Consider the following 23,910-nt stretch of genomic DNA (forward strand, 5'->3'; position numbering starts at 1 on the left):
GCCCAGGTGATGAGGGACTGTTGCCCACAGGCGAGCATGTCCAGGGGCCTCTGTGGAGTTGGGCTCTGGCCCTAGAGGGGCACCTGGCTGAGGTGTACCAGAGGTGAGGCAAAAAGGTGGCTTTGACAGGGAGGGGGAGGCACGAGCTGGCTAGGTGTACATGGGAAAGGGAAGAGAGGGGGGACAGCAGGAGGATATGGAAGGGACAGGTGTTGGAGGGGTTCAAAGGGCTGGACTCAGAGAAGGCAGTGCCATGAGGCCCTGCAGACCAGGGTGTGGCCGCAGGGAGGCCCTGGACAGCAGACAGCAGGAAGTGCAGCCCAGGGCCCACAGCCCAGCAGGGCTTGGCCTGGAAGGGAAGGAAGGGCTGGTCCCCCAACACCAGCTTCTCTTTCCCACCCTTGGGAATTCCTCCTTCACCCCCCACGCTCACCCCCACCCCAACCCCGCAGCCAACTGGGCACTGGCTCCCCTCAGATGCCCCTCCCCCAGGAAGTTGGCCCTGGCTGCCCCTGGTGGTAGTGCCCTCCCCTCCCAATCTTCCTACAGCCCCAAGTGCTGTTCCCCCAGGACGTGGGTGCCAGCCACGAGCCCGCCTTCCTTCTCCCCGGACTGGGTGTACACCTGGCTCTGGGCTCCAGGGCTCAGACTGACCTTGCCCGTGGGCCCCAGGAGCCCTGCCCACTCACTGCCCTTCAAGCAGAACTCCGGCCCCAACTGTGCTTGTGGGAGGAACCCTGATTACCCAGAGAGCTGCCAGGAAATAAAAGACATGCCTACATTTTTCAAAACAAGCTTATAAAAGGCCTCAGGGGCTTTATTGTTTTATTTTTGGCAGAGAAGTCAAAGCAGGAACCAAGGCCCGCCCTCTTGGCTCTGATGTTTGCAGAGCTGGGGTCTGTGGCCGCACACACGGGGTCCCTGGCTCCCCTCCAGGGTGCCCTCTCAGAGCAGCCCCTCCGCCCAGCGAGGTGGCACCAGAGGGCCCTCATGCTCTCCCGCACAGGGGACCAGCCAGTCCCACTCACACGCTTTTGGCTGGAAGTCTCTCCAAGAGACTCTCCAGGATACTTCCGCTCTTTCCTGCTTCTATCCAAGTCGGAAATGCCACCAGCACAGTCTCTCTGTGCTTCTTCCTGAGCCAGCCAGGGCCAGCCGTGTCCTGCAGGAAAGGCCTGAGTCCCCACAGGCCAGTCCCCTCCTGACCACGTATGTCCCCACCCCCCAGGTGAAGCATAGGCCTCTTTCATGCCCCACGGGCCACCTGGAGTTCACAGTCATTGGGCTTCCTGTAGCATGTGGCCTCAGGGCTTCTCCCAGATGACAAGCTACTCCCTTCCCAAGATTCTCAGTCTCTTCAGAGGGGACAGGAACACCCCCTCCTTGACCACAGGCCTCCTACACCCGCCTGGGCAAAGAGGGGGCAGTTGCCAGCTGCTCACCCTGCACTCAGCTCCTGTGCTGTCCCATCCTGGGCTGTGACACCCAGTGGCACCTTGTTTTTCTCAGCAGCAGGTGCTTGGACACCAGAGAGGTGTCCCCTGTTGGAAAGGACAGCAATACCAGCACTAACCCCAGGGCCTGGGCCTGGGGGCCCTCAGGGAGGGCTGGGGAGGCTGCATGGGGGCAGAGCAGAAGGCCCTATACACAGCACCACACATTTTTCCTTTCTGCTCCTGGGTCTCCTTGCATTTCTCAAGCGTCCCACTGGGCTGGGCTAGGCTGACTTCAGGCCCACATGGCCCCTGGTGTGGGGCAGCACCCGGGCCCTGGATCCCAGCAACAGCCAGGCCACAGCCGAGTCTCTGAGACGAGCATGCTGGTGGGCCCCCTGTGTAGGTGAAGGGTGGGATTACACACACCTCTCATCTGGGGTATGCACCCGTTCACAGGATGCGTCCGGCAGGGGGTCTGGCCTCACCCTTTCTCCTTGTTTCCATCTCTGTGCTGTGTGTTTTACTAAGTACTATTGAAAGTAGAAAAATAATAATAATAAAATTGATATTTTGCAGGAAGTAGTTTTTGCCAGGCAGCTCGCTTCCCTGGGCCCTCCTCAGCCAGCCCTTGCCCACTCCCCACCCACACAGGATGCTCAGAGTTCCCATCTGGAAAGAGGACATCCAAAGAGGATCCTGTCCAGGTGACAGGCCTGCCAGCAGCCTGCTTGCCCAGTGCCTGGCCCCGCTGCCTGCTCCGCTGTGGTCCTGGCCCTGCCCTGCTCTGGCAGGGGAACAGGGCCGGCTTGTTCTGCCTCCTTCCTGGACCCCCGGGCTCTGGGCCCACACCCCGTGGGGAGGCACACAGGAGAGGAATGAGGCCAAGTGCTAGTGGGCAGGCTGGAGCGGCCCCTGCACACACTACACACACCTGAGAGTTGGACTTGCACTTCAAAGGCAGGAAGGAAACCTGGTCCGTCTGTGGGAGCGGGGCCAGGAGAGGGGGAGGCAGGAGGGGCAGTGCGGCAGGTCCCACCCCAGCAGGTGGCCCGTGGCGCCGGTGGCAGCAGCCCAGTCCCAGGACCCGCCCTGGGAATAGCAGGCCAGTGTCTGTGGGAGACAAGCCCAGTGTGTGTTGGTGGCTTTGCCTCAATAGCACACAGTCCTTCCCTCCTGCCCAGCTGCCATTTCTGGCATGAGGCGTCCCAGAGGCCAGGGCAACCTAGGATGCACCTCCAGCTGCTCAGTCCGCGTCAGCCCCATCAGAGGGACCCAGACTGTTTCACCAGCAGCTGCAGTCTGTTCCTTCATCAGTGGCCTCCAAGTGGGCGTCTTTGGTGAGGCAGGCTGTGCTCTTCCCGTGGCAGGCCCGCCAGCAGACAGGTCCGCCAGGCTTCTGCAGCAGAGGGCCAGGCAGTGGACATCTTCGGCCTGTGGCCATACGGGCTCCGACTGGCTACTCTGCTCTGAGCCCCACAGGTAGCGAGTGGGCGTGGCTGTGCCAGTAAGCCTGGATTTGCAAAACCAGGGGTCCTCATAGGACAGCCACAGTATGGCCTGTGAGCTAGGAATGTTGTTTATATTTTTAAAGGGCTGTAAAAACAAAAACAAAAAGAAGGGAGAGGAATGCACAATAGAGACTGTATGTGGTCCACAGGCCAAAGAGGGTCATTGGCCCTCAAAGAACAGGCTGCTTGCCTGCTGAGGCCATTTGCAACAACCCAAGGTCAGTAAAAATCCGGCTTGTCTGGTCCGAAAGAGCCCCCTACATGGCCAGGGTGACCGCTTCCAATTCTGCCCACAGCACTGAGTGGCCTTCCCGAGAGCGCCCCGTGTTGGGGCTGCATTGGGAGGCTGCTGCCACCAAGGGGCCCCGCTGTGACCTGAGGGCCCAGGAAAACAGCGGCTTCACTGGCCGCTGGAGTGGAAGAAAAGGCTTCCCAGGGGTAGCTCCACTGTTTCACAAAAACCGAGGTGACTCTTGCCACTGAGCCATTTCCATTAGGCCTCCCACCCTGGGCCCTTCCCTTGTTAGTGTCAAGTTCCAGTCAGCTCACCCCAAATGAGAGGCCAGCGAGTCACAAGGCCCCCACGGGTCACCCTCAGCTTCGACAAGCGCTCACCGGCCCCATCACTGTTCCAATTTTAAACAGGGTGTGGCTGGGTCCTGCCTCAGCTCCAGCTGTGACCCACCTGCTCCTCTGGGAATCTCGGAGTTTCTGCAAAAGGGCCTGGGCTGGGGCTCTGTGGTGACCTCTTACCCCAACGGCACGGCTGTGCCGTGTTCCCTTCTCTGTGAGCCCCTCACACTTGGTATTTCCTGTTTGTTTGGTAAAAGCCACCCTGATGGGTGTGAGGTGGTACTGCTCTGTGGCTTTGACTCGCGTTTTCCTGATGACCCAGCATGTGCTGATTGGCCATTCATGGATCTCCTTTGGAGAAATGTCTATTTCAGGTCCTTTGCCCATTTTTTAATCAGGTTGCTTTGAGCTTTATTGTCGCATGAGTTTTATATATATCCCTTATTAGATATATGATTTGCAGATGTTTTCTCCCATCTAGTGGGTTGCTAATCGTGCCTTTTGATGCACAAAAGGTTTTTCATTTTGATGGACTGCAGTTTGTTTGGTTTTGTTTGTTACCTGTGCCTTGGTGTCACCTGCAGGAAATCACTGCCAAGTCCAACATTGTGAAGCCTTTATCCTGAGTTTTCTTCTGAGTGTTTAATTTTGAGCCCTTACCTTTAGGTCTTTGATCCATTGGAACTAATTTTTGGCTGTGGTGTTAGGTAAGGGTCCCACTTCCTTGTTTTGCCTGTGAACCCCCGTTTTCCCAGCACCGTTTGTTGAAAGCCATTGACCACACGAACCAGGGGTTATTTCTGGCCTCTCTGCCTGGCCGAACATAGTAAATTTAGTTATTTTATTGTCAGATAACTCTAGTATCTGGTGTTTCTCATGTTTCCACTTACTCCTGTTGGAGGCGTCCTGCTTCCTTGCGCGCCCGTTATCTCCGACTGTGTCCTGGGGTTTGCATTTGAAGCATCATTCATGGGAGTGACTTGAGCCTCAGGTGAGACCATCTTCCTCCAGAAACGGTGTTTCTCTGCTTCCGCCTGGCAGGAAACACCTTCATCCAAGTCACAGGCCTGACGGGAGGTGATAAGTCTGCACAAGACTCTTCCTTCAGGTTCACCTGAACTGTATGGGCAGCTGGGGGGGTCCCAGCTTAGTGTGAGGTTCCCTAGGTCCCTGCCTCGAGCCAGCTCTGAGCTCTGACATCTATCCCTCTCCCTCCATGAGGCCACTCAAATCGCAGGTCGGCTTTGTAGCTGTGGCTTCTATGTCTGCGGACACAGTCTCTCAGGGAAAGGGCTCTGAGTGCCAGGGCCCCTCCAGGCTCCTTGTCCTCCACGTGGAATCAAGAACCTCACTCGCTTGTTGGCTCATTGGTGCCTTTGAGAAGTATGTTTATCGGCCTTTTTTGGTGGTCTGGGTAACAGAGCCTCCCTCACCTAAGGGGAAGTCCTAAAGGTGTTTTCTAAAAGCACAGTTCTGACCACAATCTTCCCAGGGGTGAGTCAGGACAGCCTCGAGCCCAGCTCTGTGATCGCTAACTCATTCGACCCTGCCCAGCACCCTGCGAGGCCAGCAGCAGCGTTAGCCCCGCCTCAGAGGTAAACATCCAGAGTGCAGAGAGCGCAGGCTGCACCTTGTGGTTGCATACCCAGCGAGTGGCAGGGTCAGGGCTGTCCAGCTGCAAAGATGCTGCTCCCCTTCCTCTGCTCAGGAGCTTCTAGGGCTCCCACTTCCCAGAGTCCTGAGCACAGAAGCCACCTGGTCATTGAGGCCCTTGCAGCCTCCCCTGGCAATGCTGGCCCCTGCGCTCCCCGCCTCTGCTCTATGGGCACTGCTGCTCTCACGTGATCCTTCCAGACCAGAGGCTGGGACCCTGTCCTACCCTCTGAAGGCCTCTGGCTGGAATGGGATCCAGAAGCTCAGGCTGCTGAGCAGACCTGAATGCCCCACATGTCAAAGACCAGGGCCCACACTGGGGCTCCCTGACCCCAGAGTGGCAGCCAGGGCTGGGTACCCTGCAGGGCATCTGGGACACAACCGGTCCAGGAGGCAATGGATCAGGCTGAGGGGTCCCCTGTCTGGGACCAGGAACTGCCAGGCCATCCCGGGATGCTCTTCCCAAGCCCAGCTCACCCTCGCAGGGTGCCTGGTGGGGGAGGCTGGGAGACTGTGCCCACCCACAGCCCCCATCAGTCCCTCTCTGGCTTTCTGCCCTGACAGGTGAACAACAATGGGATCATCTCCTTCCTGAAGGAGGTTTCTCAGTTCACCCCGGTGGCCTTCCCCATCGCCAAGGACCGCTGTGTGGTGGCGGCCTTCTGGGCGGATGTGGACAACCGGCGTGCAGGGGATGTGTACTACCGGGAGGCCGCCGACCCCGCCATGCTGCGCAGAGCCACGGAGGATGTCCGGCGCTACTTCCCCGAGCTCCCAGACTTCTCTGCCACCTGGGTTTTCATCGCCACCTGGTACCGCGTGACCTTCTTTGGCGGCAGCTCCTCCTCCCCCGTGAGTTTCTGTCCTGGGGAAGGGAGGAGGTACAGCTGGGCCCAGGCCTCCCTCCAGGGCACCCACCTTGCTGAGGGGGTCAGCTTTAGTTGCCGGCCCATGCCTGAGAGGAAAAGCTGGGTTCAGGCACGGGAGTCACTCACGAAGGTCCGAGCCTGACAAGGCCCGGGAGAGTAGCTCACACGCCGGGGAGACGAGAAGGATGATGTGTTACGGGGTTTTCCATTGGGAATGCTTCTGTCCTCAAAGGGTCAGTCAGGAAGTTATCGCGTCTTATACTTCATCCTTGACTGTGCCAAACAACACAGTGTGAGCTCAGGAGTAACTGAGCACTCTGCCCAGCATGGTAGTGCTGGTGCAGGTCCCCCTGAGTGCCCCCCCCCCCCCCCGCAATAAGGACAGTGCTGTCCCTCCTGGGGGTCACACCATGCACGAGGAGGCACTGGGAGCAGAGGAGTTCTCTGAGCTGTTTGTTCACGCATTTAACCCACATTTCTGTAGGGGCACCTCTCGGGGGGCAGGCCCTGGACAGAGCAGACAGGACACGGCTCTCTGGGGTGTCACAAATGACCATGTGATAAAGGTGCCAATTGCCCTGAAGTGGCCAGCATGGCTGTGCCAGCCGGAGGGTGGGTCTGAGCCACGTGGGGGGTTGAGGGTAGAGGACCAGGATGGCTCAGAGCAGCCATGGGGGGATGTGACAGGACACTGGGCAGCAAGGGGAGCAGCAGCACTCACAGCAGAGCCTGGTTCCTGTCACACACACGGGGGAGGGTGGGTGGACAGGGGGGCCTGCACTCAGGCTCTGGGGGTGCAGGTGAGGGACTCGGTCCCGGATGTGCCAAGATGGCCATGCCCAGCGGGCATCTAGAGATGGAGCCCAGGGTCCCTAGAGGTGGCTCTGGGGAACTGGGAAGTTGGGCAAGTGGGTCAAGGGAGGGATGTGCCAAGTGACGAGATGCCCACAGACTCTGAGCTCCCCAGCAGCCAAAATGAACAAGAGAGAGGAAGAAGGAAGTTAGCAGGTGCCTACGAGAGGGAGACACTCACTGTGTGGGCCTTTCTGTGAACATTACTGCAAAGCCGCGCACTGGTGGACTTCTGTGCATACAGAGCTCACTGGTATTTTGTAAGTTTTGTTTGTTTGTTTTCTTTCCACCAATTTGTAACAGAACAACTTTGTAACAAAAGGTAAAGAAAACCCAACTATAATTCCTCTACCAGAAGACAACTCCCCGTCAACATTTCCTAGTGTCCACTGACCCACAGTCTAAAAAATAAATAGAGCCGCCAAGAACATGCTGTTTTGTGAGTGGTTGTTGTTTTGTTTTTCACTCAACAGTATTGTGGGCATTGTCCTCATTTTATATGTTCTCTTACCTCATTTTAAAAATTACTCTTTCACCTCTGCGGAGGAAGAGGCACCCAGAACGCCTCCGGAGTTGACAGAGAACCTTAACATTCCCATTTCCAAACCCGGAGATGTGGGTTAGAAAAGGAATATCCACATCACATCCTCAGAAGACAGGGAGTCGAGATCCTGAGTTTGGGCTGGGAGGTGGCCTGTGACAGGGAGACTTGGGAGCCCTCTCTGCAGCGGCAGCTCTGGAAGCAGGTGATCCACAGGCGGTGACAGTGCAGCTGCTAACGCTCCTCAAATCCGGGCCTCACCTGCACACATGCTACCCGGACCGACCATGCTGCCACTCCGCCTTCATGGCCATCACCTCCTCCCTGTCCTCAGAACTCTAGCACTTAGGTCCACACCTTCCCATTGTTAACGTTAACCTAAGAAGACACACAGAACAGCGCCATAAAGCAGATACCACAATAGAATGAGTCACATGACTTATTTTGTGTCCCATTGCATATAAAGGTTATGTTGACACTATACTATAGTCCATTAAGTGTACAATAGCATTATTGGACACTTTAAAAAGGTACATACCTTAATTAAAAATACTATGTCGCTAAAAAAGGCTAACCATCATCTGAGTCCTCAGTGAGGGGTAATCTTGGTGCTGGTGGAGGGTCCTGCCTCGATGTTATGGCTGCTGACTAGTCGGGGTGGTGGTTGCAGATGGTTGGGTGGCCAGGGCAGCTTCTTAACATATGACAATGACGTTTGCTGCACTGATTGACTCTTCCTTTCACAGACTATTTTTCTGTAGTGCTATCAGAATTTTACCCACAGACTTCTTTCAAAACTGGAGTCAGTCCTCTCAACCCCTATCAGCTAAGTTTATGTGATATTTTAAATCCCTTGTTGTCACCTCAACAGTCTTCACAACATCTTCACCAGGAGTGGATTCCAGCTCAAAAAACTACTGTCTTTGCTCATCTGTAAAAATCAACTCTTCATCCTTTCAAATTTGGTCATGAAATTGCAGTAATTCAGTCACACCTTCAGACTCTACTGTTAATTCTAGATATTTTGCTATTTCCACCACATCTGCAGTTACTCCTTACTGATGTCTTGAACACCCCTGAGGGCTGGAACCACCTTCTTCCAAACTTCTGTTAAGTTGCTATGTTGATCTATTTCCACGAATGTCCTTAATAGCTTCTAGAATGGTGAATCCTTTCCAGAAAGTTTCCAATTTACCTTGCACAGGTCTATCAGAAGAATCATATTTATGTGAGCTATAGCCTTACAAAATAATAAGACTTGAAAGTCGAAATGACTTCTTGATCCATGGGCTATAGAATGGGTGTTGTGTTAGCAGGCATGAAAATAACATTAATCTCATTGTCCATCTCTATCAGAGCTCTTGGGTGACCAGCTGCATTAGCCCCTAACAAGAGAGTCAGCCTGTCCTTGAAGCGTTACAGCCAGGCATTGACTTCCCTCCAGCTATGAAAGTCCTAGGTGGTGTCTTCCAATATGAGCCTGTCTCTATGTATTACAAATCCGTTGTTCAGTGTAGCCACCTTCGTTAATTATCTCAGCTAGATCTTCTGAATAACTTGCCACATCTTCTACATCAGCTCTTGCTGCTTCACCTTGCACTTTGATGTTTTAGAGATGGCTTCTTCCCTTTAACTTCATGAATCAACTTCAGACAGCTTCAGACTTTCCTTCTGCAGTCCCCTCAATTCCCCCAAGTCTTCATAGAATTAAAAAGAGTTAGGGCCTTGATCTGGGATAGGCTTTGGCTTAAGGCAGTGGTTCTCAACCTTCCTAATGCTGCGACCCTTTAATACAGTTCCTCATGTTGTGGTGACCCCCAATTTCATTGTTACAAATTGAACATAATTAAAGCATAGTGATTAATCACAAAAAATATGTAATTATATATGTGTTTTCCGATGGTCTTAGGCGACACCTGTGAAAGGGTCGTTCGACCCCCAAAGGGGTCGCGACCCACAGGTTGAGAACCGCTGGCTTAAGGGAATGTTGTGGCTGGTTTGATCTTCTGTCCAGACCGCTAAAACCTTTTGCACATAAACAGTAAGGCTGTTTAGCTTATCACTGTGTATTCGCTGGAATAGCCCTTTTAAGTTCCTTCAAGAATGTTTCCTTTGCATCACAACTTAGCTGTTTGGTGCAAAAGGTCTGGTTTTAAGCCAGTCTCAGCTTTTGACATGCCTTCCTCATTAAGCTTAATCATTTCTAGCTTTTGATTTAAAGTGAGAGACATGTGACTAGTCCTTTCACTTGAACACCTAGAGGCCATTGTGGGATTATTTATTGGCCCAATTTCACTATTGTTGTGTTTCAGAGAACAGGGAGGCCTGAAGAGAGGGACATAGACAGGGGAACGACGAGCAAAGCAGTCAGAACACACACATTTATCAATTAAGTTCACTGTCTTAATGGGGTGGTTCATGGTGCCCCAAAACAATTACAATAGTAACATCAATCACTGATCACAGATCACCATAACAGATATCATAATGATGAAAAGTCTGAAATATTGTGACAATTACCAAAACGTGACACAGAGACACAAAGTAAGCAAATGCTATTGGAAAATGGCACCAATAGACGTGCTCAATGCAGGGTCATCGCACGTCTTCAATTTCTAAAAACACAATTTCTAAAAGCGCCATCAATGAAACGCAATGAAACAAAGTGTGCCTATACACCGTATGGTCTCTAGTCACTGCCACGTCCACACCCTGGCCCAGAGTCGCTGGCCCAAGGCCTCGAGTGCAGGGTGCCCTGAGGTGGGCATGCGCAGCCTCAAGTCCACTGAGGTTTATCCTGGCATGAGCCTCTAAAAGGGAGATTACTGCCTGCAGACTTTCATGTTCCCCTCAAAAACGTGCCCATGCATTCTCACATGCCACATCGGACGTGCCCGGTCCCCTGCACTCCAGCCACGAGTCCTCCCGCTTTCCTTCCTTGCCTTTCCAAACTTCCACATCTTTGATTCCTAGCGATGCTGGATTTGCTCCTGTGTTACCTGCTACTTGTATTCTACCTGTCATGTATCTGAGCATAGCCTGTGTTATCTTTTTGATCTTTTTCTCATTGATCTGTAGACAGACGTTCTTGTATTAAGAATATGAATAGTCTTGCCTGCTGCATATATTATAAAAACATTTTTCACTTTGCTGTTTGCCACTCAGTTTGTGTTTATGGCACTTTGTGATATTCAGAAATTTTTGTAGCCAAATGTATAAATCTTTTTGTTTGTTTTTGCGTTAACATAAGTCATGCTTAAGCCTCCCTGAAAGCCTCTCCATGGTGCCCACTATTTCTTCCAGTGCTGCGACAGTGTCATTTACAGCCTTACTTGATTTAGGCTTTATTTTCATGAGTGATGTAAAATTCTAATTTCATTGTTTTTCGGAGTTTCCTATTCATCCCATGATCCTTTGCCTGATCTGAAATAGCACCTCATATGTACCCTACCCACTAACATTTTGAAATAGAATTCCATGAAAATCATAAAACCTGATTATTAAAAACATTTTTCCTTGATTCCTCTGTTCATCTTTCCCTTTTCTTTTTATGTTTTTGTCCTATTCCCTCAAGGCAGTTTTGTGGATTTGACCAAGTGAGCAGGAACTCTCTGTGCCCCTGGCCCCCACAGGGGACAGGTTCTGCTCCTGGCGTCGGTGGGCCCCCACAGCCCCCGTGCAGATTCTTGGGGAGGGGGGCAGGTTGGCCTGTGCCAGGGCCTCAGGCACTGGAGACACAGTGGAGGATGGAGGACGAGGCCATCAGGGTTCTGCCCTATGGCTGACAACGTCTAGTTGGGGAGACAATGACAGTGTGTGCAGGAGTAGTGGAGGGGCAGGGCCTGGGAACGGAGACGAGGCGGGCAGGACCCTGTTCAGGCCTCCCTCCTTGGCAGGTCAACACGTTCCAGACTGTGCTCATTACGGACGGCAAGTTCTCTTTCACCATCTTCAACTATGAGTCCATCACGTGGACCACAGGCACACACGCCAGCAGCGGGGGTGACGCCACTGGCCTGGGGGGCATCGCGGCCCAGGTAGGGGTCCCTGCTCCCCATTGCCAGCACTGTCATGAGCTAATGAAACAGGCAGACCTCTCCCTGCCCCTAACCCCACCCCGACCCCCACCCCCACCCCCACCTCCACATGCACTACTGTGCAGAGGCTGGTGCAGGGTGATCCAAGCCCTCTCACCGCCCAGAACCACAGAACATCCTTGGTCAAAGGCCTTTGTCCTGACCACACTGCCTGGCCACTGCAGCAGGGAAAGAAGGTCCTGGGATCTCTGCACTGACTGCCCCCACGTCTGGCAGGGCTGTGGCCCCAAGTACCCCGGCCAGCAGGAAGTCCCAGGTGTGGAGGGCATGGTCAAGGGCCACTGCCCAGGGCCTGCTGGTCCCCTTCTGGCTGTGCACCCCCATCTACTTCCCCTGAGGCTGCACTTGCCGCTGGCCCCTAGGGGAGACCCAGAACCCAGCAGTGAGTCATGGGGGGGGGGGCGTGGGGGTGCCAGGCCGAACCAAGTCTTTGGCTCAGGGCCTGGCTGGGAGGCTGCTGACATTGGCAAGGACAGCGTGGTGGAGGAGAGGGGTGGATACCCCTACACCTTAGAGCTCTCCGGCTGTCTCCCACACAAGCTCTTTGACCTTGACAGTGTGTGCAGGAATGGTGGATGGGGCAGGGCCCCATCTGGGAGAGGTGGGAGCTTTAGGGAGACCTGCGGACCCAGCCCGCACCTGCCCCCACTCTCTCGCACCCACCCAGGCTGGCTTCAACGCGGGAGATGGGAGGCGCTACTTCAGCATCCCAGGCTCGCGCACTGCGGATATGGCGGAGGTGGAGACCAGCACCAACGTGGGCGTGCCCGGGCGCTGGGCTTTCAGAATCGATGATGCCCAGGTGCGCGTGGGGGGCTGCGCCCATGCAAGTAAGAGCACCGAGCGAGCAGCTCGGGCGCCGGGGAGGGGCGTGGCCTAGGGAGGGGCGGGGGAGGGGCCGGAGGGGCGGGGCGGGCGGGGACTTTGGCGCCAGCTCTGCCCCAGACCCTGGGCTGCGCGTGGCTCCGCCCATCGCGGCTACTGTCCCGCCCCGCTGGTCCCAGAGCCTCAGTCTCTTCCGGGGGGGAGGGGGGGGGGGCCTTCGCGCCTCAGCTGCGGGGCCGGGGGACCCGCTGGAGCCCAAGGTTTGCGGTGCAAAGGGGAGGAACCCAGCCTCCTTCCGGGGTCGAGATGGGCGTCCGCGGCCACCTGTGTCCCCTGACCACCTGGGAAACAGGTGTTCTGTTCACCCCATTTCACCTTTTCTGCTGGGACTTGCAGATTTTTTGACAACCCGGACATCCATCCACCCGCCGGGAGGGAGACACCCAAGGGTCCCTGACACCCAGGGGGCCTTCCAGCTCAGAACACACTGCAGAGGAGGCAGGGTCCACCCCAGGGGAGAGCACGTGACCGGTGGGGACAGTCGGATTGGCTGTAGAAGGGGGTGTGGCACTGGGCGAGTCACAGACCCTCCTGAAACTGTAGGACTTATACGTAGAGGGAGGGTGTCAGTGGTTAACTCAGCCACTCCGCCTAGAGGGGCTGAGCATAAGCCCTGCCAAGCCCTGGCCATTCTGAGGCCTGTCCTGGGACTTCCCACCACCCCCAACTCACCTCTAACCCATGGAGACCCAGGCACTGGGAAGGGCTGCTCCCCCTAACATAAAATGGGTGAGAGCCCACCCAGGGAGGCAGGCATGCACCCCAGGGCCAGGGCCAGGTAGGGTGTGAGTGCATGAGGGGCAGACACCGAGCCCCCACCCATGACAATGCTTGGGGCAGAAAGACTCACAGACAACTGAGGATGGTATCCCCCTGAGAGAGACCTGGGAACTGAGTCTGCTCACTCACTGGAGCACCCGATAGCCCCCAGTTAGGAGACTGAGCTTAGGGGGTGAAGGGCTCATGGCACCAGGTGCCAACGATTTCTCTCCCTCCCCCAGAGTAGCAAGCAGGGCACCTAAGAGCCAAGCTCTCCTGCAGCCCCAGGGGGGCTCTGGTCAGTGGTGCCTCAGGGGCTTGGGTTGTGGTTGAAGAGTAGGGTATGGGTGCAGGTGTGGACTGGTGTGAGTGGGTGTCAGTACAAGTGGGGACAGGTGGATGAACACGTATGGGTGCAGGTGTGGGCAGGTCCATGCTCCTCTGCAGAGGCTGCAGGCTGTGACCCTGAGGAGTGGGGTCCTCAGAAAAGGGTCCACAGTCCTTTGTGGATCCCTTTTCCATGTAGAGGTGCCTCGCTCTCTGTCCCAGGCCTCTGTGGGGGAGCAGATGGAGCAGGCACACTGGGCCCTCCAAACTACTGCAGAGGCCCTGGGAGCAGTGCTGTGGGGAGGACCGGCCCCCTGCTGTCCCCACCCACACTGCAAGCCCAGGAGATGGAGCCAGTGTGGGTCAGTGCTGGGATTACACACTTCAGCTTTACCAGGAAGGGAGGGTCGGTTCACACCTGAGAGGCAGTGCGTCTACACCGGGAACTCTAGCTCCTGAGCAAGGCTGGTCCAGAGACAGGGCTCGTGCAGTCAGCTGCCACATGCCACCGTGCAGCCAAAGCGCAGACTGAGTGACATGTAGCTAAGTGATGGAAAGGTGCAGTCCCACAGCGTTGATGGCGTTCTGGGCCACAGGGTACTTCCCGGAGTGACCCCCTCCCACCCCTGACACCATGCCAGCTCTCTGGGGCCCTCAGTAACTCGAGTTACGGCAGGACGCAGCCATAACCTGCCAATCTGTGCTGATTAACCGCAAATGTCAGCAGCCTTGATTCTCCAGAGGGCTCTACATGCTGCCTTTCCTAGAAGACTGGGCAGGGCAGTGTTGTGTGGCCCTGAGCAACTCCAGGAGGCACCCCCACCCTGGCCAGGAAGCACCAGTTTCAACATCTCTGAGCACAGACCTGGTGTTGCACACGGGGAACGGAGGGCACGGGGCATGCCCGAATTATGTAACTGTCTGAGGCAGCGCCGGGACCAGACTGCACCTGCCAGAGCGTCTGAGGGGCTCCCCACACCACCTGTGGTTTCCACATAGGGATCCCCTTGTCCACGAGGAGCGCTCGTGTCTCCCCATGTTGCTGGGAGTCCTCAGGTCCCTGTCTTCTTAGTACCTCGGACAAATTTGGAAGCTGATAGATTAATGGAATATGAAGGTGCTGTGGGTGTCAGGGGTGCGAAAGCCTGCCCTTCACCGGCAGCCAGGGTCACAGCTTAGGAAACAACATCCAGGGGAGACACAGGCAGAGGGCAGACGTCAGGGGCACTGGGCACCCTTGCGCAGACCTGGGAAGAAAAACCCTGAACGCTTTGCCGCCAGAGGGCGACACAGTCATTCCTTGGAGATGGAGCCTTTAGGTCTGGGAGGATGGAGGGATGACTGCTCTGCTCCTCCTGTGTCTGCAGCCTCCGTGTGCCTGGCTTTGCGCCCATGCCTCAACGGTGGGAAGTGCATTGACGACTGCGTCACAGGCAACCCCTCCTACACCTGCTCCTGCCTCTCTGGATTCACAGGGAGGAGGTGCCAACTGGGTGAGTTCACTCATGGCCCCACCCACTGGGCGGCGCGGGCTCTGAAGGAACCCTGGAAGTGCAGCCAGTGGCCCTAAGTGCCCAAGGTCAAGGGTCTCTGTCCCTGTGGTGGGGGCACCACTGGGGGTGCCAAACACAGTGGCTTCCTGACAGGTGTGACAGCTGCCCCTCTGAGCCACTGCCCCAGGGTGAGGCCCAGGAAGGCCAGGTTTGCTGTCCCCTCCCCACTCCTCCCAGGCGTGGCAGATCCTCCCAACCTGGTTCCTCCACTGAGGCCCCAGCCCACCTGTTTTTCAGATGTGGATGAGTGTGCTTCCCACCCATGTCAGAATGGTGGGACCTGCACCCACGGCGTCAACAGCTTCAGCTGCCAGTGCCCAGCTGGCTTCGGAGGACCCACCTGTGAGACAGGTAAGAGGAAACCACCTGGGCCCCTGAGTTCTGCTGGCTGCAGGGTGGTCGGGTGGTCCTGCCCGACCAAGGAGTGGTGGGCAGCCTGGGGGAACCGTCAGGTCAGCCATGCCACAGAGGGCTTGGCCCCAGGCAAGGGTCACCAGAGAGGCCTGAGGGTCCAGGGCAGGAGCACTGACCACAGCACTGGGGCCTCCTGAGCCCTGGTGTTTAGACCAGGGAGGAGGCCTTGGAACCGGCCAGTGCCCAGTTCCCGACTGGGCCCGTGTCAGAGCCAGACTGGTGGCTGGGCCTGGGTGTGGTAGGAGCCATCGAGCCCTCTCACCCAGAACCGGTTTGAAGAGAATGTGGGGGTGTGGGGAGGAGGACCAACACCCGCTACCTTCTTCCTGCCTGTAGTCTGGAACCCTGAACCCCAGCTGCTCTGGCAGGAATGGAAGTTGTTTCTCTCCAACCCCCAGAGCTCCCACAGCCCGGGTATGGGTTGGGGTCCTTCTTGAGACACCCCTGGCTTTGAGTGGTCACAGGCTCGCCCAGAGCTGTGCTCCCATCTACGCTGCCCACGACTTTAGCCACCAAAGCACCTCCACATCTAGGGGGGTGGGGCCTTCCCCTTGCTTTCCTCCCTCCCTTCCCTCCCCGCCCCCCGCACCCCACCACTCCAGAGAGGGCTGCTCATTCATCCAGGATGTATCTGGTCCTTGTAACGAGTTGCCTGGAGACAGGCAATGTAGCAGGGGCAAAGCAGTGTCTCCAATCCCTGGATCTGCTGTCAGTGACCACCAGGGAGTCAGGAAGACTGAATCCCCAGTGAAGGGTGGGTGGGAGGGTGGACAGAGGTGGGCTGCACCTGCTCACTCCCACTCTGACTGGGGACTGAGTGCCTTACACGATGTCCCTGCAGCAACATGTCAACCCCCCAGGACCATTGAGGCCCCTTCTGCACCCCTGGGCACTGCACACCCTTGAAGTCTCCATCACAGGCAGTATCCCCCCACCTGGCTGGAAAGAATCTCTCAGCCAGTGCCCCAGAGTCCGGCTCTGAGTCAGCTCAGCGAAGCCCCCATCCAGCACGCACACCCTCTGCTGAACAAAACTCTATACAGCAGCTTTCAGCAGATGAGCTTTCAGCAGCCGGTGGATGAGGAATGCCCTGGTCAGGACCCCCCACCACCTGACAGGCCCCAGGGGCACTGCAGCCAGGACTCCAGGCCTTCCACCCTCTGCACTTGTAGCACCATCTCCATGTAACACCAAAGAGTGTATGAATGGCGGCCGGTGCCAGGTGGTCAGCGGCTCCGCGGTGTGCGAGTGCCCAGTGGGCTACACGGGCAACGCCTGTGAGACAGGTGAGTGGCCTGCACTCCGGAAAGGTGGGGAGGGGGCTCGGAGAGGGCATGGGACAGAGAGGGGTGGGGCGGGGCCGGGAAGGGCGGGGCTACTCCTGGCCAAATGTGGAGCTATGGTCAAAGGCTGGCTGGAAGCCCAGCTCCTACCTCCACTGCCCACAGACGTGGATGAATGCGGCTCCAGCCCGTGCCTGAACGGAGCCTCATGTGTCGACCTTGTGGGGAACTTCACCTGTCTGTGCACAGGGCCCTTCGAGGGACCACGCTGCGAGGCAGGTAATGGCCATGTAACCCCTCAAAGGTGATAGTGCTTTCGGGGTCACTGGCCTCTTTCCATCACTGTCTGGCTTAGCCCCACCCCTGTCTTCTACTCTGGCCGGCCCCCTGAGCCTCTGTGGGGAAACTGGTCTTGGCTGTGCCACCCACGTGCTATGTGAGACCGAGCAAATCAGTTCACCTCTTGGCCTGGTCTCCTGATTATATGCAGGGATGGTGACCACTCTCAGGGAGAGCACTGACTTTAACATACTGCCTTGTGCCCCAGACCCCTCACCAGGCGAGGGAACCACTGTGGGAGTCGGAAAGAAAACTGACCTTTATTACTGGGGATGGGATCTGCTAGTTTCCACTCTATTTCATGTTGTTTTAAATGCTGGTTATGACTCAGATCAATTAAAAGACCAACTAGATGTGACAACCCACAGATTAAATACAGGGCTTTCATTCAAGGCATCGCCCTAACCTCCAGCGGCCTCGGCCCCTGTGCCAGGACAGCTGTGCACACAGCAGGAACAGCTTCTCCCCAGGAGACACTCAGGACAATCTAGTCCGATTTACTTTGAGTCTAAAAACTTAAGGAGGAAATTATATTTGCGCACAAGTAAGATGCAGATGGATGCTGTGCCTGCCATGGGTCACTGTGTCCTCAGAAGAGGGTGAGGCTGTGCAGTGCGGGGGGGTGGGGGGGCGAGGGGGCACTCTTACCAGTTTGGTTGCTTTAAATCACTGTGTATGTCATGGTTCTCCTTGTCCAGATTTTAATCTAAATATCAGCGTGTTAAAATGCAAGTCAGAAAACATAAGTGATTTCAAAAGATTTTGCAAAGAAACCGCATTTTAAAATAATCTTTATTGTTGAAAGTATTACATATATTCCCTTTTTTCCCCATTGACCCCTTCTAGCCTGCCCTCACCTCCCACCCTCGGCCTCACCACATTCTTGTCTGTGTCCATGGGTTATGCATATATGCATACAAGTTCCTTGGTTGATCTCATCCCACCCACTCACTCACACACACACACCCCTTCCCTGAGATTCAATAGTCTATTCCATGCTCTGTGTCTCTGGATCTATTTTGTTCATTAATTTATTTTGTTCATTCCACATATGAGTGAGATGATGTGATACTTGTCTTTCTCTGACCCTTTGAGACAGCAAGGCGGGACTTGGAGAATATTATGCTACGTGAAATAAGAAACCACATTTTATACAAAAGAATAAAGCAAAGGAAAGCAAGCAGGAAGAAACAACAGAACTGACATTCTATTCCTGATATCAGCTCATTAGCCACATTACAAGGTACAAACCTTGACATTCTAATCAGATCCAGCAAGAAGTTGGCCAAAATTTGGAGATTATTTAAAGAGAGTGAGAGAGAGAATCTGGCCTCCTGCTCCTTGCCAAGCAAGATTAGCTGTGCTGAGAATTTCCCTCTTACTGTCAAGAACTAGAAAGCCAGACAAACTACTGGATACATAGTTAAAAAAACATGGTTATAAGGTTACTCAAGAATTTTCAAGAGACTTCCAAGGATCTTAGTGAGAATGTCAAAGACATGAAAAAGGACCAGTCAGAAATTAAACATACACTAACTGAAATAAAGAATAATTTACAGGGATTCAACAGTAGAGTAGAGGATTCTGAGAATCAAATCAATAATTTGGGATATGAGGAAGCAAAGAACACCTAATCAGAAGAGAAAAAAGAATCCAAAAATATGAAGATAGTGTAAGGAGCCTCCGGGACAATTTCAAGCGTACTAACATTTGCATTATGGGGGTGCCAGAAGGAGAAGAGAGAGAGCAAGATATTAAAAACCTTTTTGAAGAAATAATGACAGCCGAAACCGGTTTGGCTCAGTGGATAGAGCGTCGGCCTGCAGACTGAAAGGTCCCAGGTTCGATTCCGGTCAAGGGCATGTACCTTGGTTGCGGGCACATCCCCAGTGGGGAGTGTGCAGGAGGCAGCTGGTCAATGTTTCTAACTCTCTATCTCACTCCTTTCCTCTCTGTAAAAACTCAATAAAATATATTTAAAAAAAAAAAAAAAAAGAAATAATGACAGAAAACTTCCCCTACCTGGTGAAAGAAATAGACTTTCAAGTCCAGGAAGTGCAGAGAGTCCCAAACAAGTGGAACCCAAGGAGGCGCACACCAGGACACATCATAATTAAAATGCCAAGAGCAAAAGACAAAGAGAGAATCTTAAAAGCAGCAAGAGAAAAGCAGTTAGTTACCTACAAGGGAGCACCATATGATTGTCAGCTGATTTCTCAACAAAAACTTTTCAGGCCAGAAGGGAGTGGCAAGAAATATTCAAGTGATGAATAGCAAGGATCTACAACCAAGATTATTCTACCCAGCAAAGCTATCATTCAGAATTGAAGGTCAGATAAAGAACGTCTGAGACAAGAAAAAGCTAAAGGAATTCCTCACCAGCAAACCAGTATTACAAGAAATGTTGAAGGGTATACAGAAAGGAGAAGGAGGAGAAGGAGGAGGAGGAGGAGGAGGAGGAGGATCAAAATATAAACAATAAAATGATAATGAATACATATCTATAAACAACTGAATCTAAAAATCAAATAAATGAACAAGGAATCTAATGAACAAAATAAACTAATGAATAAAATAGAACCAGAGGCATGGAAACATGGAACAGACGGATGAATCTCAAAGGGAGGGGGGAGGGGGAAGCAGGAAGATATTAGCCAAAGAACTTACATGCATATGCATTACCTATGGACACAGACAATAGGGTGGTGAAGGCCTGGGGTGGGGCGGGAACCGGGTGGAAGGGGGTAAGGGGCAGAAAAAAGGGGGACATCTGTAATACTCCCAGCAATAACGTTTTTTTAAAAAAAGAAAAGAAAAATATAGTATCTGAATTTTAAAACTGCACTGGACCATATTCACAGTAGGTAGACAGTGGAGAAGGAAACATATGAGAACTCGAAGAGAGAAATGAAACAGCTCCACACGCAGCACAGGCAGAGAAAGGCTAGGACCAGCTCTCAGTGATTAGTGGTGTGTTTGGAGTCCCAGGAGGAGGGAGTGCTGGGGGCACAGAAAATATATGAAGAAGCATTCACTACATTTGATGAAAACTAAGACCCACATGTCCAAGAAAAGCATTAAGGAAATCACATGAAGCCACACAACAGTCAGCTTGCTGAAAACCGGTGACAAAGAGAAAATCTTAAAAGCAGCCAGAGGAAAAAACAGAATCCAAACAGAGGAACGGGGACATGCAGGCCAGACTGTGGGGCAGAAAGGAAAACACTGTCGACCTACTTTCAAAGATGCAGGTGAAATAAAGATTTTCCAACAGAGAAAACTCTTGAGCCCTAGCTGGTTTGGCTCAGTGGATAGAGCGTCGGCTTGCAAACTGAAGGGTCCCGGGTTTGATTCCAGTCAAGGGCACATGCCAAGGTTGCGGGCTCGATTCCCAGTAGGGGGCGTGCAGGAGGCAGCCGACCAATGGTCCTCTCTCTCAACATTAATGTTTCTCTCTCCCTCTCCCTTCCTCTTTAAAATCAATAAAAATATTTTTTTAAATTAAAAAAAAGAAAACTCTGAGAGAATTCATCACCAGCATATCTGCGTTGCAAGAAATGCTAAAGGAAACTCTTTAGATAGAAGAAAATGGTACCAGATGAAAATCTGGATCTACACCAAGGAATGAAGAGTTCTAGAAATAGTAAATATGTGAGCAGATATAACTTTTCTTTTTATCTTTTGATCACCTTAATGACAATTTAAAAACACAATTATAACAATAAAATTTGGACTGTGTAACATATACAAAAATAAACTATATGACACCAATAGCCTGAAGCAGAGTGCACCAGCTTTCCCTGCAAAGGGCCCGCTATTAATATTTTTGGCTTTCCGGCCAGGTGGTCACAGCTCTTCAACACTGCCAGAGTAATGAAAAGCAGCCAGCCACAGATGACACGTAAATGACCGGGCAAGGCAGTGTCCAAAGAAACTTTGTGTTTAAATTGGCAGCAGGCAAGATTTGGTCTGTGGGCCACAGTTTACCCACCTCTGAGTAAAGGGAATAAAACATTGCCAGGTCTGTCCGTTGCATGTGAAGTGGACCGAGGGCATCTGTGACCCCGAAGAGAGAGAACAGGGACATCGTGGGGGTGATAGGACGTGTGGCGGGGTCACACAGATCTACACGTGTTACAATTCATGGAAGTATACTGCCAACAAAAGTCAACTTTACTATGTATTAATTTAACAGATAAATTCTGAAACTATGTGAAGAAACTGAACATGGAAGAAACGAAGAGGAAAGGGTTGGCCATTACTCATCCCGGGAATCTGGCCCGGCTTCTCTGTAGAACAAGAAATATTGCCAGGGACAAAGAGAGACCTTTCATAATGACAAAGAGAGAAATCTGCCAAGAGGATCAACAATCTTAAATATACTATTAACATGAATCAAGATACATGAAGCAAAAGCTAACAGAACCACTAGGAGACACAGATCATTGTCGGTGGAGAGGTCAGGACACGCCAGCAGCTCAGGACACGGGAACGAAGCCAGCAAGGATGGACCTGCCCAGCACCATTGGCCGCCTGACCTGATGGGCATCCAGACGCACATTCTTTTCAGTGCTCAGGGAGCACTCGCCATGACAGGCCGTCCTGCCACCATAAAATAAGGCTCAATAAATTCAAAAGGATTGTGTTCTCTGACCACAGCAAAATTAAAGTTGAATCAACAACAGAAAGGTACCAGGAAAATCCCCGTATTTTACTAAGAGATGCTCGAGCAGAACCATCTGGAGGCCTCCGGCCTTGCTGGGACCTTCGGTGCCCACCATGGGCCCTTCTTATCCTTGCTTCTCATTCTGCTCCAAAGAGGGGCTCTCAGGGGAGGGGCAGCGGGAAAGTAGCTCCCAGGAAATAGGCCTCCGGCTTAAACTGCACTTGGCACTGGGAACAGAGGTGGAAACACCAATGTGTGCTGCTGCTCTGGTGACCACTGTCTTTCTTACAGGAAGCCAGCCAGTGCCTGACCCCTGCCTCTCGGCCCCTTGCCAGAACGGGGGCACCTGTGTCGACGCAGATGAGGGCTACGTGTGCGAGTGCCCCGAAGGCTTCATGGGCCTCGACTGCAGGGACAGTGCGTGTGGCCGGGCTGGGGCCTCCCGTGGGGTGTGCATGCAAACAGCAGGATAGAGAATGTGTGAGCATGTGGGGGTATACAAAGCAGCTTTTATGGGAAGGTCGCCAGGAGCAGGGCAGGGTCAGGAAAGGGCTCCACCCTCTAGCACCCCCACATTAGAGGCTCCTTCCTCTCTCCGTGGCAGGAACCCCTGATGACTGTGAGTGCCGAAATGGTGGCAGATGTCTCGCGGGCAATACCACCCTCTGCCAGTGCCCCCTGGGCTTCTTTGGGCTCCTCTGCGAATTTGGTAGGTGCCCAGAGTTGAGCTGGGGACACCTTGCCTGCCCCTGACTATCCTCCAAACCAGGGTTTGAAGGTGGCTTCAGCCTGGACCAGGATCCACAAGGTCAGACCCTCCCCCAGTGTTTCTGTGACCCCACCCCCACCCCAGGAGGGAGCTGGCAATAAAAGTGCCTGAACCTGATCTCCTGTTGGGGTCACTGGGTCTTGCACACCCCCACCCTTGTTAAGAACACCAGGTCCCTAGGAAGACCTGAGACAGGGCTCCTTCCTCCCGCGCAGAAGTCACAGCCACGCCCTGCAACATGAACACCCAGTGCCCCGATGGCGGCTACTGCATGGAGTACAGCGGGAGCTACCTGTGCGTCTGCCACACTGACCACAACATCAGCCACTGTGAGAGGGGTGGAGGGCGTGCACATGCCTGAGGGCTGGGATGGTGCCCACAAACTGGGGGTGGGAGGTGTTTGGGAAGAAAGTGGCAGCTTCCCTGCGGCGCACCAGAGGACCTGTGGGTGCACCCCCACCCAGTCGGCAGGCAGTCCTCTAACACAGGCCAGGTCTCCTCCCATCTTCCCTGCTGCCGGCTGATAGCCAAAGGGCACCTGACCGCATGCAGGTGCCATGCAGTGTCTTCCTAAGCCTCTAGCTTAGCTGTCAGCATGTCAACGGGTGCCTAATGCAGCATGTGATTAAACCCCACCAACCACCAATATGTGTGATGATGGTGTTGGTGAGCTCAATCCCAGCTCCTAGAAGAGGGAGGCTGAATTCTGGGAAAATCAAGGATAAGAGAAATTACAGCGAGGGGCCTTAGAGCCTGAGTGAGGAATCAAGACCCAGCAGAGTGTATTTTAGGGGCCGAGGTCCCAGCCAGAGTGTCAGGGTGGCCCTGCCAGCCTCTTGCCCAGAATGCAACAGGGCTGCCCTCTGACCCCACAGCACTGCCCTCACCCTGCGACTCAGACCCCTGCTTCAACGGAGGCTCCTGCGAGGCCCAGGATGACTCCTACACGTGCGAGTGCCCACGTGGGTTCCATGGCAGGCACTGCGAGAAAGGTGGGTGTCAGCACCCCGGACAGCGCCAGTGGCCTGGCTCCTCCCCCTGCCCGAGGGTATTTGTCAGCGCATTGGTCGCCCTGTGACCACCTGGCCGGAAAGCCAAAAATATTATTAGCGGGCCCTTTGCAGGGAGAGCTGGTGCACTCTGCTTCAGGCTATTGGTGTCATATAGTTTATTTTTGTATATGTCACACAGTCCAAATTTTATTGTTATTATTGTGTTTTTAAATTGTCATCCCGGGAATAATGCACTCCCCTTCCAATGGTTCAGAGGTTCCTTGATCTGGTCTGTGGCCCCCTGGTCGTCACTGCTTTCCTCAGAATAGGCTTTGTGTCCTGCTCAGCATTTTTTCAAATAGCTTTTAGAATCACTGATTTGAAAAACATTCAT

General features: G+C 53.8%; 1 protein-coding gene across 6 annotated transcripts in view; it reads left to right on the forward strand.

The window, feature by feature from the left end:
- The window catches only part of SNED1 (sushi, nidogen and EGF like domains 1), a 57,821-nt gene that overhangs the window by 6,170 nt on the left and 27,741 nt on the right, over positions 1 to 23,910 (forward strand). For 4 of the 6 annotated variants that reach the window (XM_059703826.1, XM_059703827.1, XM_059703828.1 and 1 more), the window contains exons 2-12: positions 5,735 to 6,022; positions 11,329 to 11,469; positions 12,197 to 12,359; positions 14,868 to 14,993; positions 15,291 to 15,404; positions 16,640 to 16,753; positions 16,916 to 17,029; positions 22,047 to 22,172; positions 22,360 to 22,464; positions 22,740 to 22,853; positions 23,400 to 23,516. In XM_059703826.1, the coding sequence (XP_059559809.1) occupies positions 5,735 to 6,022; positions 11,329 to 11,469; positions 12,197 to 12,359; positions 14,868 to 14,993; positions 15,291 to 15,404; positions 16,640 to 16,753; positions 16,916 to 17,029; positions 22,047 to 22,172; positions 22,360 to 22,464; positions 22,740 to 22,853; positions 23,400 to 23,516 (1,522 nt within the window). The remainder of the gene's footprint in view (positions 1 to 5,734; positions 6,023 to 11,328; positions 11,470 to 12,196; positions 12,360 to 14,867; positions 14,994 to 15,290; positions 15,405 to 16,639; positions 16,754 to 16,915; positions 17,030 to 22,046; positions 22,173 to 22,359; positions 22,465 to 22,739; positions 22,854 to 23,399; positions 23,517 to 23,910) is intronic. The other 2 variants (XM_059703829.1, XM_059703831.1) reach the window with 2 other exon arrangements.

This window comes from Myotis daubentonii, chromosome 7 (genome assembly GCF_963259705.1).
Source record: "Myotis daubentonii chromosome 7, mMyoDau2.1, whole genome shotgun sequence".
In the NCBI taxonomy this organism is placed as follows: Eukaryota; Metazoa; Chordata; class Mammalia; order Chiroptera; family Vespertilionidae; genus Myotis; species Myotis daubentonii.